Below are 13,886 nucleotides of genomic sequence, written 5' to 3'. Positions count from 1 at the left end.
CGGGCAGGAATAGCTTATTAAGAAACCATTTTTTACTTGCCTGCCATGTTAATGTTCCTTGCTGGCTTTTATGACAAAGACTATTTGCATAAAAGCTCTATCTTTGTTGCTGAGAGTTCATTCCCCCTGCTGCTTTTTCCGCTGCATGAAGCCTCAATTGCTCTGAAAAACAGCAACCAGTGGTAGAGCTGGCAAGGATTCCTTCCTTCCACTGGAGGGGAATGAACATCAGGGAATCAGTGAACCTTAACTGCTTCATTGCCTGCTTAACTGGCGATTTGCATAGGGTAAAGGAAGTGAGTGGTAGTGTAAGGGTTTACCTGTGTTTTACCATCACAGGTGCCTGGGCAGGTAAAGCAAAGAAGGGTTGGGCTTGTTTCACAATAGTCTACCAGGAGAGCAAGGATGAGGAAGGCAGCTGGAAAGCAGGATAGGGGAGGGGTGGCTTCTTACTGAGCTTGGACAGTGGTGCCAGCTAGATTCTGAACATCAAGGTGCAGATGAATTGGGAGTCTGTAGTGGGAAGGTCAGGAAGATAATCCTGCTTTTGTATACCACAATGTGGATTCTCGAAGACCCATCTTGCCTCTACATCCTCTCATAGACATTGTGAGCACTATATTTCTCCCCTTTCTCCCGCCAACCAGCATGGGGAAGGATGAGACAAGAGTTGCCTGTCCAGCAAACCTTTCCTTTTCAGTTCTAGGTGCTTCTGATGTTAAAGTGCTGGCATTGTAAGGAGTTGGGGAAATCAAACAGCACACCTGGGAAAAGCAAAGCCAGGTCTAGTATTTGCGTTGTCATCCTTGCTATGGTACACAAGTTTTTGCTACATTCTGATGTTATTATTCCAGCCCCCACCTACCCCGTGTATTCTGCCTTGGTCAGACCCCACCTAGAGTTCTCTGTCCAGTTCTAGGCACCACAGTTTAAGAAGGATGTTGACAAGCTTGGAATGTGTGTAGAGGTAGGAGACCAAGATGATCAAGGGTCTGGAAACCAAGCCTTAAGAGGAACAGTTGAGGGAGTTGCATATGTTTAGCCTGGATAAGAGGAGACTGAGATAGCCATCTTCAAATATCTAAAGGGATGTCACACGGAAGATGGAGGAAGCTTGTTTTCTCCTGCTCTGGAGGCTAGGAACCAAACCAATGGATTCAAGTTACAAGAAAGGAGATTCCGACTAAGCAGCAGGAAGAACTTTCTGACAGTAAGAGCTGTTTGACAGTGAATCAGACTCCCGCGAGAGGTGGTGGGCTCTCCTTCCTTGGAGACTTTTAAGCAGAGGTAGGCAGACCACCTGCCATGTATGATGTAGTTGAGATTCCTGCATTGCAGGGGTTTGGACTAGAAGATCCTTGGGTTCCCTTCCAACTCTTCTGTTCTATGAATTTGTGATAAAACTGTTGCGCCTGCATCTGAAGGTGATGGTAAGTTGTTCTGTCTTTTCTCTGAACTAGGTGAACTACAGCAATGAAGCCTCTGCTGTGCATGCCTCATCTGTGCAGGAACTCACTTGAGCATAATAGCTGACACTGAGCTCTGTTCCCTGCCCCGTGGCTTCCATTATCATTATGGCATCACCCTCCAGCTACAGCTTTAATGTGAATGGCAGACTCTTTTTGCCCAGGGGCAACACCAGCATGAGGAATGATGGATATGTGCAAGAACTTTTTCACGAAGAAGCACAACAGGTATGTTGCAAAAGCCCTGGTTCCCTACAGCTGAGTTCTGAATTCTGAAACATTGCAAGGTGGTGGGAGTAATGCTCTGAGAAGAGTCCAGATTTGTGTTCAGTTTACAGTGTGTATATAAATTGTGATTTATTTGTTTGAAAGTCTCCGTAGATCATTGATAATTAATCACTTTGTAGCAAGAGCCACAATTGCTACAAAGCATTGGAATAATCTCCAAATTAACGACCTTGAATATTGGTATCAAAAGCTGTGGCACATTGCCTTATTAGAGAAACTCGCATAAAAAGTGAGAATTGTCAGGGGACGAAGTACGCAGGAGAAGTTTGTGGTCCTTTGGCATGGCTTTATTGAGTATACAGGAGCTAGTTTATATGATTATCTCCCACCTGCTGCATATTCTTGTTTGTCCTTACAGTAATAACTTTTGGTTTGTGTGGGAGTCAAGGATAATGTGGAACCTGCAAGGAAGATGCTTGTTACCGTATTTTTCGCTCCATAAGGCGCACCTGACCATAAGGCGCACCTACTTTTTTGGGGGGGAGAATTCCAACCCCCCCCCCAATACCTGTTTTTGGGGCTGGGGTGAGGGATGCTCGGGCTTCCCCCTGCCCCCAGCCCCAAAAACAGGTCGGGTCCCAGAGCTTGGGGGAGGGGGGAGCCCGAGCTTCCCCCAACCCCAGCCCCCAAAACAGGTCGGGGGGAAGCGGCGTTGCTGCGTGCAGCTTTGCCGCTTCTCCCGGAGCTTGCGGGGCTGGCGGGGGAAGCCCGGGTTCCCCCCCGACCAACCCCGGGGACCACACATTCGCTTCATAAGATGCACAGACACTTCCCCTCTGTCATCCTTAAATCATACATTTTGCAGGTATTTTAGTACTGACCCTTTGTGCCTCTTTGCTGGTGCCCAGCAAAATGAAAAAGCAAACGTAACCTTTAAATCCTATTTTCATTCAGAGTTCTCCGACACACAACAGACCTTGGTGGAAGATACACCTTTTTGTTTGGGAACCAGTGCTCTTTGGCACTTGGGACGGAGTCTTTACCTCTTGTATGATCAATATCTTTGGAGTAGTTCTCTTTCTGAGGACAGGGTGGCTGGTGGTAAGTATGGGGAACTAAATGACAAGCCATACAGCTGTTGATTTGTCTTGGAATCGGTTTTGATGTCCTTAAGGTATTGCATTTAAATTAGTACTGAAAGCTTGTGTGCTGGCGACCATTCTTTTGCCTTATGCATCTTTAGGTCTTTCCACCATCTCTTCTGTAATAGCTGCTGAATGCATATTCATCCGCATAGCCTTCATCACATATCCAACCTCCAGCTATGGTGTGCCTGTTTTTTAAGCAGCTTGCTGACACACAAAACACACACACACACACACACACACACACACACACGCAAGCAAATGGGAGATATAACCGAAGCACTGGCAAACAGCCCAATCCAGCCCAGTTAAGACTATAATGAGAGCAAATAATTTTAAACCAGTCTGCTTTGGTGTCAAGTCAACATTTTGCCCTGCAGGCCAACCTGATTACATTCTCTGATCATGTGGAGAAATTTGCATAGTATTTGGTGCTCTCGGCCTCTGTTTGGACCACACTGTTGTAGGGATTGATCCTTTTTAGTCACAAGTGGTAACAAGATGATTTGGCTAGATGACCTTTTGATCCTTCCACCTCCTGATGAAATGTGGGAAGCTGTGATGGAGCAGAAAGTGGCTTATACTGACTGCAGCAGCAGCATACCATGCCTTCCACATGGTGCAAAAGCTATTCTTCTAGGTTGACAATCCTGTTATTATTACCAAATATTTAGCATGTGGTTCTACCTTGGCACAGCTGGGTGCTTAGGTGGCCAGAATGTATTTAGGTTGGCGCATCCCCAATCACTTTGCCCTGTGTTGTATTATGGTAGAAACAGGCACTGCTTGTGCAACATCCTGGTTTGATTTGAGGTACTCCTCCATACCACTGGGTCTGGCTTTTTGCTGGTGCAGCAGTCATTCTGGTCCTCTTACAGCCTGCTGCAGATTGTTGGTTACTTCGAAGTAAGTTCTGCTGAAATCACTTGGAGCTCATCTGAGTTCAACTGATTGCAGCAGGACTTGGTTCCAAGTAAGCTCCTTAGGACTACAGCTTGCAATCCCTATTGGCATAGACCAGATTTAAATTTTATTTTATCAGCTCTTTAAAGCCCACAAAATTACTTGCTTAAAATATACTTGGGTTCCTATGGCTTTGTTAATTTCTCTCCCTTTATGTCAAAATAAAATAAAATAGTAGCTTGGGCTATTTACAGGGAAGCTGATCAAATATAAATGTTCAGGTAACACATGTTGCCATAGTTACACGCCCTCCCTCATGTTCCTCCAAGCTCTACTGAAAGAACATAGTGTAGTTTGAAGTGATGGTTGTAAGCAGCACTCCTTCTGCCCAGCTGGAACTAACACCCTCTTTCATTGTCCTTATACCAAATTTATTGAGGTTTTTAAAATATGTTGATAACAGTTATACAGTTGTAGCTCAGCTACCGAACGCCTTGGGAATCGAACGTTTTGGCTGCCGAACGATTGAAAACTGAAAGTGAGTGTTCCGGTTTTCAAACGTTCTTTTGGAAGATGAACGTCTGACGGGGCTTCAGCAGCTTCTGATTGGCTGCAGGAGCTTCCTGCAGCCAATCAGAAGCCTCGCCTTGGTTTCCGAACGTTTCAGAAGTTGAACAGACTTCCAGAACAGATTCCCTTCAACTTCCAAGGGACGACTATATTATGAACAGTTATGCATGAACTGTACTTTAAACTTAGAAGAGTGGAAACCCTGACCCATTGTGGCAATTATTTAATTGCTTAAAATCTTTCTCCTTTGCTAAAGCTCCTCAGTGGTGTAAAATTTCTACTGAGAGTGAATGCGTGTATGCATTGTGAAGATTGGATTTGGAAAGTGGATTGGATTAGAATTTAAAATTAAATTGTTAAAATTGAGAATTTTTTTTTAAAAGAGACAGAGAGTTTAAACAAATATTTACAAATTGCACAGCAAGAGGACCTTGAATGCATATTGTTGTAACCCACCCTGGGACCTGCTGGTGTGAAGGGCAGGTAATAAATCAAATAATAATGAAATAATAAAAGCCTACAGGCAACAAATGGCTAAGTGGTCCTTGAGCTGTTGATGGGGAACAAACTGGGTTTCATTGGCATCTGCCTACGGGCTGGAGGAGACAGAATATAATCACTGGATGATATTATTAAACAGGTACCAGGGCAGCAGTAAAAAAAAAGATTTATTTTCAGCCACTATGTGTTCTTCAAATAAGAGCTGGATATTTCCCAGCTCTTTTACTATTTAGGGATGTGGTCTCTGTCAGTACTCATGGAAATTATTTTGGTTTTAGCAAAGGATTCAGAAAATCAGCTAGTGCACAAATTAAGTTCTTGGTATTCTGACCTTCTGCTTCTATGCCTGAGTTAGTTTTGCTAGATGTGTAGATACCATGCTGTTGCCATTCAATCTCTCGACCCACCTTGTTATGTTTGTATCCTGCCCTATCCCAAAGGAGACTGGGAAAGCATTTTACACTCACAACAACCCTGGCATATTACATTAGATAGGGAGACAGGGACATGCCCACAGCCATTTAGTGAGTTACACAGCTGAGTAGGAATTTGAGGCTGGTTCCAAGATCAGCATTCTAGCCCCTATATCACACTGGGTTTTGCTTAAGCTTGCCTGTGAAAGTTCAGCTGCTTATAGCTTGTCCCATAGAGTTTGTGCAATGTCACACATCTTTCTCTTTCTTTCTTCTCTTTGACGATCACTTGTAGCCGAATTAGATTGTCTTCCATTAATATGGTCTTCACGGTGTGTCCGTAAGTGACTGTGGAGGCCAGTTCTGGATCTGCACATCCTTCCACAGTGGGGACATAGGTTTCCTGGCGTGAGTTGATCATGGTGAGGATTTGCCAAACGTGCCTTCCTCTCAGCTCACTTCTCCCTTTTGTTCTGAGTTTGTGCTTCTTCAAAGTCCATGATGCTTTTGGTAGAAGCTATCCTCCAAGTGGGACGCGGGTGGCACTGTGGTCTAAACCACTGAGCCTCTTGGGCTTGCTGATCAGAAGGTCGGCAGTTCGAATCCCCGCGATGGGGTGAGCTCCCGTTGCAGTTCGAAAGCACAGTTCGAACTATCAGTTCGAAAGCATGCCAAAAAGTGCAAGTAGATAAATAGATACCGCTCTGACAGGAAGGTAAACGGTGTTTCTGTGCACAGCTCTGGTTTCGGTGTTCCGTTGCACCAGAAGCGGCTTAGTCATGCTGACCACATGACCCAGAAAAACTGTCTGCGGGCAAACGCCAGCTCCCTCGGCCTGTAAAGCGAGATGAGCGCCGCAACCCCAGAGTCGTCTGCGACTAGACTTAACTGTCACGGGTCCTTTACCTTTACCTTTATCCTCCAGTTGGAATGCTCACAGGCCAGTGTTTCCCAGTTGCCAGTGTTTATACTACTTTTTTAGATTTGTGTTGAGGGCGTCTTTTGTTTTTCCACCGGCATTACCCATGGACCTGTAGAAGCCTCCTGCTACCTTTTGCACCTTCTGTTCTTGCACTATCACAAACTTACTAGTAGTGATTATCTGATCTGAGGGTCCATTCATTCATTTCTCATCAAAACTAGAAATTGGATGCTGCTGTTTCCTCAGAATCTCATTTCCTATCTCTCCTCGCCTGCTCCTCTAACTAGCTTGATATGTATCCAGAATGTTGTAGCCTTCATGAAGTGCAGTTTCAGTTTGGAATCCTGCTGGTTTTGATGGCAGTTGCATCAGACCAAGGGGAACTGGAGCCAGGACTCAGCATGCAGACATCTGCTAGCATACAAGCCTCCCTACACAGCTATATTTTTTTCTAAAAGGAAAGCATTGTTCTAGCTTTGCATCAGTTGTTAAGCAAAATAAACAAAACAAAAGCACTATCAGTTTTGTGTATACTAAATATCTTCAAACTAGCCAGGACAGTGGGTGCTATTTGGAAACGCCGATGGCACAAGCATAGCCTAACATGTTCTGCACAAAGCAATAATTAGTAAGCAAGAGAACCTAAAAGCCACTGCCCTTCCTTGAGAAGTCATAGCAGGAAGGAACACAATGCCTGTGGGATAAGAGCAGCACACAGAGTGCTTTGAAGATGGCACGAAGGAAGCAAAATGCTGGAGTTTGTTCACAATAGGGACCTCTAAAGCTCAGAAGAAATGCTTAAGAGGTCACTTTTTTATTTAGCATCTGCATGCTGATAACATTTGAAGGCCTTCTGACTGGGTTCATATGCTAAAAGCTGTGAAAACAGAAGAATATAAGGCCTGGCTTCTGCTTTTTGTAAAGAGATGCATTAGAAATCCCCTTAATGTAGTAGTCCTGTCAGTTGTTATTTTATACGCATGTTTTTGTGAAAGATATGAGCACTGTTAGCCCATCTCAGAGCCTTGTGGTACCTTGTATTTCTTAGAAAATCATGTACAACATACCAGTCCTCCTACGTTGCTTTTTTTAGACATTGGAGTGATTTGCAGTAGAGTTGAGTTCAAGTGTTAAGTTCTAAGAAACCACATACCTTCTTCCTGCTGCTTTCATGTAAACTTCCTAATGTTTTGACAGTGGTAAGCAAGACACTTTGGCTTAGATGAAGTACAAATGCATTGCATTCTTTTGTAGCAAGCAAAACAAAGGTAAGTGTGTGCCTTGAAATATTTTTGAAATGTAGACCTTCAAATCATACACACACACACATATATGCCCATTTTTATACAACAACATCCAGAGGGTACCAAATTGCCTATATTTGGCTACTAAATCTATGCATCTCTTTCTTCTTTTAAATTTCAACCTTTTCTTTTTCCTTCCATTTCAGGGAAACACCGGTATTTTAATGGGCATGTTTTTGGTGTCCATTGTCATCCTGGTGGCCTTAGTAACGGTCTTGTCTGGCATTGGGGTTTGTGAACGCTGCAGCATTGGAAGTGGAGGAGTCTACTCAATGATTTCTACTGTCCTTGGAGGTCAAGTTGGGGGGACCATTGGCCTCCTCTATATTTTTGGTCAGGTAGGAATGCAACTTCTTTTTAAATAAATTACTTTGTGTGTGTGTGTCTCCAGTCACCTTTCCTTTTCTTTGCTTGAGGCAATGATATACAAACCCCATAGTTTATATTATGCTACTGAAGAAGATTTTTTAAATATTCAGTAGAAATTGTGCAATTGCAAAAATTATGAAAACTCTGTTATGTATCTGTTATGTTATGAATAGATTTGTAATTGCCTGTATTGGAACAGAAACGTGGCTAATGCTAGATCAAAGTTCTACACTGGGAATGCTTTTTAACGTAAGTCCAAGTCCTGGGTGCCATTTGCTGTGCTGGAGAGCTAAACAAACACCTCAAAGGGAAATGTGGCTCCCAAGATTTGGGGGCTGCTGGGGAGGAATTTAGGTGGCTTAACATTTATTTCTTATTACTGCCGCACAGCGGATGAGTGTGCCACATTTGTTACTTGCTTGTGAGGTATTTTAAGAGCTTAGAACCAAATTTAGGCCAGGAGCGCTTTGGAATTACCCAAGTATGACACTGATACCCAAGACAGCTGAAAATCAGTATAAAATAAATAAATCAAGCCCGCTTTGTGACTCCAATCAAACTGCCCTGACCAGCTATATAAAGAAATGATTTTGTGTCATGATTATATGATTATAAAAATCATTCTTATTTTAATTCATTTGTGAGGCCTCCATAATAATGTTTAATAATTACATACTATTATATCATTCCTTCATTTATACATGTGATTGTATTTTAGGTTGCCTTTCCCACTTTTTCACACTCTTACAGTTTCTGTTTAAGAAATACTTGACCAGCTTGCCACAAGCTTTTAAGATCTTTGGAATTATCCAGTTCAGCACTTGTGATTTGTTAATTTTAGTCCACAAAAGGTTCTGGGCAAGGAACCAGCTCGAGGAACATGGTGCCTATGAACTATATTCCATCAATGTAGACATCATTTTGAAGTAGAAATTCCTAAGGTGATGGCAATTTGTCCATAGCTTGAGTCTTTTGACAGAAAAGGTCCATCCTGGCCTCATTCATTGAACTCATTCACTACATGACAGCAGTTATTATTTCTAGCTTTTAGAAGGTCCAAGTATAGCTATTCAAATTGGATGACAGGTCAAACAAACCATAGATAACTTTAACCGCACTTTGTTGGTATGGATGATGGACAAGCTGTGGTTAAGGAAAAACCAAACTCCTCCCTGTAGCTGTACCAGAGGAGGAGAGAGATTAGGGAGCGGAGGAGGAGGCAAGCTTAGTGCTCACTGTGACTTGTTCTGACTCATTCATATCATGCAATCTTTAGTTTAGGGCAACCTCCCCCCTCTTGGTGCTGTCTAGATTGTTTTGGACTACGTCTCCAATCATTCCCAGCCAGCAGAGCCCAATGATCAGGGACGATGAGAGCTGTAGTCCAAAACATCTGGAGGGGGCATGTTGGGAGAAGGCTGGCTTAGGGTGATATTTGAATGAGGTCACTGAGTGATAACTATAAAAAATGAGCCAATGTAATAAATAGGTACTTATCATGGTTGGTATACAGCAGGCATAGGCAAACATGGCTCGCCAGATGTTTTGGGACTACAACTCCCACCATCCATAGCTAACAGGACCAGTGGTCAGGGATGATGGGAGTTTTAGTCCCAAAACATCTAGAGAGCCGAGTTTGTCAATAATAATAATAATAATAATAATAATAATAATAATAATAATAATTTATTTATACCCCGCCCATCTGCCTGGGCGGCTTCCAACAGAATATTAAAGTACAATAGTGTGTCACACATTCAAAGCTTCTCTAAACAGGGCTGCCTTCAGATGTCTTCTAAAAGTCTGGTAGTATGCCTGGTATAGAGGACATGCCAGTCAGGAAGCTAGAGAGGAACTCTATTGCCTCTCTCAAAAAGAGCAGAACAGCAAAAGGAAACTCCACTCAGATACAACTAAATCCAATGCCATCCAGTAACAAAATTATGTAACGATATATTTACACAGTATTTCAGGGCCGGCCCAATAGATGGTTGTGCCTGAGGCGGACCACAAAATGTGCCTGCCCCATCGGCAAGGGAAGAAGCAGGGAGTGGAAACAAGGGCAAGGAAACAAATCAATATTACCCTACGGTTGAAGACTGGTGTAGAGCCCAGGAGACCCCTGAGGGCAGTCCCCCCATTTCATCGCTAGGGTTGGAAGGAGACCAGCAGCGCCTCCTGTTTGCTGAGAGGCCACTGCCCCACCCACCTGTCAAATTCAGAATGGGAGGATCTGGCCTATGGACCCAAAAAGGTTCAAAACCCCTGTTGAAGATAATCTTCTTTTAGCATTAACTCCCTTTCTTTGCAACTTCTTCCCCAATGTGGTTTTACTAGGCTTGTTCTGTTCTTGCTTCCTGGAAATTAGTGGAAATGTTTTTATTACAGCAGATATTAGAAGGTTGAGTCAGGTGGCTGCCTTAACTGGACCGGGCCATTTTCTATCGCCCATTATGCTGCTAAATACCACATTGTTTTTTTAATAACTGTAAGCTATATATTTTATTTTTATTTATTTACAGAGTTTGTTTTATACCCATTTTATTGTTTGTTTGTTTTTCTGACATTTTAAGCTGCCACAAGGGTCCACTTGCAGGCCAAGAAAAAGAAATAAAATCTTCTGCATCCTCCAGTTTATATGGCTTGTAACATACTACTTAGCAGTTTCGTAACTGGAAGTATTTTTCAGTGTGTTGCAGGTGCTATGTACATTACAGGATTTTCTGAAAGTATCTCTGAACTCCTGGGCTTCAGTAACATTTGGGCCATAAGGGGCATCTCACTTGCTGTGCTGCTGGGTTTGCTTGGAATTAACCTTGCCGGTGTGAAATGGATAATCCGTCTCCAGCTGCTGCTTCTCTTCCTACTGGCTGTTTCCACACTGGATTTTGTCATTGGATCTTTCACACACCTGGATCCAGGTAAATTTGGTATTGTTTATTTATCTACTTACCTATTGGACATGCAGTGGTACCTTGGTTCTTGAATGTAATCTGTTCCGGAAGTCCTTTTGACTTCCAAAACGTTCGAAAACCAAGGTGCAGCTTCCGATTGGTGCAGGCGCCCCAGAAACAATAGCCAACAGGCGCCCCAGAAACAATAGCCGTATCGGACGTTTGGCTTCTGAAAAACGTTTGAAAACCAGAACACTTACTTATGGTTTTTGAACATTTTTTGGAAGCCGGAAAACTTTAACTTCCGGGTTTTCGGCGTTCAGGAGCCGAAATGTTCGAGTTATGTTAGATCTAACTTCTCCAAGGCGTCCGAAAACCAAGGTTCCACTGTACAGTGGTACCTTGGGTTACATACGCTTCAGGTTACATACGCTTCAGACTCCACGAACCCAGAAATATTACCTCGGGTTAAGAACTTTGCTTCAGGATGAGAACAGAAATTGTGCAGCGGTGGTGCAGCGGCAGCGGGAGCCCCATTAGCTTAAAGTAGTGCTTCAGGTTAAGAACAGTTTCAGGTTATCACTGGACCTCCAGAACGAATTAAGTTCTTAACCTGAGGTACCACTGTATTTATTACCCACCCTTGATCAAAGGTTCTAGGGTGTGCTCCATCATAATAAAAATGAGTTAAAATATGATACATAAATAATGGCTCACTAAAAGAACAGTACAACCAGTAAAATCATGAACAGAGGATGAACCGTGATCAAATGTTTCCAAAATTTGTTTGGAAAACGGTGCACTTTTGCATGTCTTCTTAATTTCTCTGAAGTTGCAGCTAGATGCACAAGAGGCAGGCTGGGGGTCAGAAAATGGGAGCAACAGTATCAAGAAGTCCCTCACATGCTGTCATACAGCTGCATCCCTGAGGGACCATTTTCCTTAATGGCTTAGAACTTCTACCACCATGAGGAGACCTCAAGCAATGGACTTTTCCCCCCAGTTGCTAGACCCCTTTACAGCTGTTTGAGGGAGTTCCATGGAATTCTATGTTTATTAGTTGCTGTGTCCATGAGTTTCGTATTTTTACCTAAAAACCCCTTATGTTTAAAGATCTTCACCTCTTTGCTACTTCAAATGCATTTTGACTTGCATATATTTATTGCCTGACCAATCCCATAAAACTACCCAAGATAGCTAATGTACCTAGTATTGCTCATCATGTTGCTTATAGTATCCTATTAAGAACGGGAGAACCTTCCCATTTGTGCAGTTGAAGTTTCTTTTTATTTTACCATGAAATTGGCTACATAAAGCGAAGTAGAATAATACTTAATCACCGTTACATATTTTAAAGAGATGCATGCTGTGAACGATGGCACAAATAAGAATCTTTAGTGTGATTTGTTCTTGATCACACTGTTAAATTTAAGTACATAAAATTATATGTAGTTGCACAACCAAACAGAAGGTGTCACTTTAGATTCATTTTTTGTTATCCCGCTGCTTTCTTTCTTTCTTTCTTTCTTTCTTTCTTTCTTTCTTTCTTTCTTTGGTGTAGCTTTTATTTGTAAAATCTGCATTGAAGTTAAAGGTTGGAGACCAGCACAGGAAAACGATTCACTTTGCAAAGGTCCTAACATTTTTGCAGTCGTGTTTAATGAGTCCAAATTATAAGAACAGGTGTGAGTTTTGCAATTACCTGACAGTTTGGGTGAAAGGCTGCTGGGGTTGGTGATTGCTGAAGCTCTGATTCTGCACATATTTTCGGTAAGCCTTATTGTACACAGTTGGACTTAGGTGAAATATAAATGCAATCATAAATAAATAAACTTTTATATCCTCAAAGGAGCAAAATACATAGTTCCCCTCCTCTCTGAGTAATCATCACAAGTCAAAATAGTATCTGAACATGTTCACAGCACCTGGCCTTTCGTTACTAAATAAATCGTCATTTCTCACACATCTCAGATTTGGGTTAGGGTTTCTGATAGGAAAGAGACCCATTTCTCGGTTAAAATGTCAGCATGTGCTGCTGAGGTAAGAGATGGAAGAATTAGCACGTTATGCATGACACACAAAATAATAAAATATCTCACTTGTTCTACTTTTTCAGAAATGTAGCTCTCTGTAGTTTCCAGTGCTTTTTTTGTATGCGAGTCCCTCCCTCCTTTTAATTACTCATATAAACTTTACTTGGAATGTCTTGCACTACTGCAGATGTCCTCTGTGTGGTAACTGAGCTCTGAATAAACTGGGCATTAAAAAGATTGTGCTCAGAATGTGTGTTTGAAAAGTGGCAGCATTCTTAAGTGTGTGTGTGTGTGTGTGTGTGTGTGTGTGTAAGGGTGGATATGCATTCCCCTCTGAGCCTCATGAATTTCAAAGGCACTTAATAAATCGACATAGTTTTTTTTAAAGAGTTCTTTTCTAACAAAGACAAATGGTCAATAAATGCTAAAAATAACATTAGCTACTGCAGCTGTGCAAGCGATTGCTGTCTAGCCTCAATACTATTTGCATGTAACATCTTGCCCCCCAATAATTATTCTGAGCTTTTAATACATTATTAGTAGTTTGCTGCTGTCGTACTTTAAGCAAGTCCATATGGAAACTTCTCCCAGGAGCGTTGATGTGATTTAGAATGCAATCAGATAATTGAGAATTTTATATAGGGATCTAATGGGAATGATAATCAATGTGAGGATGCAAAACAATGGAATCTGATACTGACATTTTTTAGAATATAGGTGTGTTCTAACCATTCAAGTTTCAGTTAAGTGAAATCATTTGTTTTGCTGCATCATGGTCTCTCCACTTGTAACTAGAACATTAAATTTACAAGTATCAGCCTCCTTAGGAAATACTAATAAGTATTAACTATACTGCTCTTAAAAATATAAAACCAATAGTAATTAGGCTTTTAAAAGAGCTTTCACCAAGCTCTTAGGGTGTCACAGAAAGACAAAACATATTTTAACACATATTAGAATTACTCATTACAATCATCTTATTTTAAAAGATCTCCCCTTTTAAACTTTCTAGGGGCGGGGGGAACCTCACATCCAGACTTGTGTACACCTTCCTTTTGGTTCTCAAATGAATTCTACTACGTGATTATGCTTGGGTGGAGTTTCCTTGCTGTATCACTCCCATTTCCTCAACTGCACA

The 13,886-nt window shown here is 42.0% G+C and overlaps 1 protein-coding gene across 5 annotated transcripts in view; it reads left to right on the top strand.

Moving 5' to 3' along the window:
• SLC12A8 (solute carrier family 12 member 8) overlaps positions 1-13,886 on the top strand; it is a 68,040-nt gene that overhangs the window by 6,527 nt on the left and 47,627 nt on the right. For all 5 annotated transcript variants that reach the window (XR_014564282.1, XM_083739226.1, XM_083739227.1 and 2 more), the window contains 4 exons: positions 1,461-1,694; positions 2,649-2,795; positions 7,599-7,790; positions 10,511-10,742. Coding sequence is in view for 4 of the 5 variants with exons in the window: in XM_083739226.1 (XP_083595352.1) it covers positions 1,575-1,694; positions 2,649-2,795; positions 7,599-7,790; positions 10,511-10,742 (691 nt within the window). In the remaining variant the exon portion in view is untranslated. The remainder of the gene's footprint in view (positions 1-1,460; positions 1,695-2,648; positions 2,796-7,598; positions 7,791-10,510; positions 10,743-13,886) is intronic.

The sequence above is a fragment of the Podarcis gaigeae genome, assembly GCF_964106915.1.
Source record: "Podarcis gaigeae genome assembly, chromosome: 1".
NCBI lineage: Eukaryota > Metazoa > Chordata > Lepidosauria > Squamata > Lacertidae > Podarcis > Podarcis gaigeae.
The sequence above is the reverse complement of the archived record's forward strand: the minus strand, read 5'-3'. Positions and strand labels throughout refer to the sequence as shown.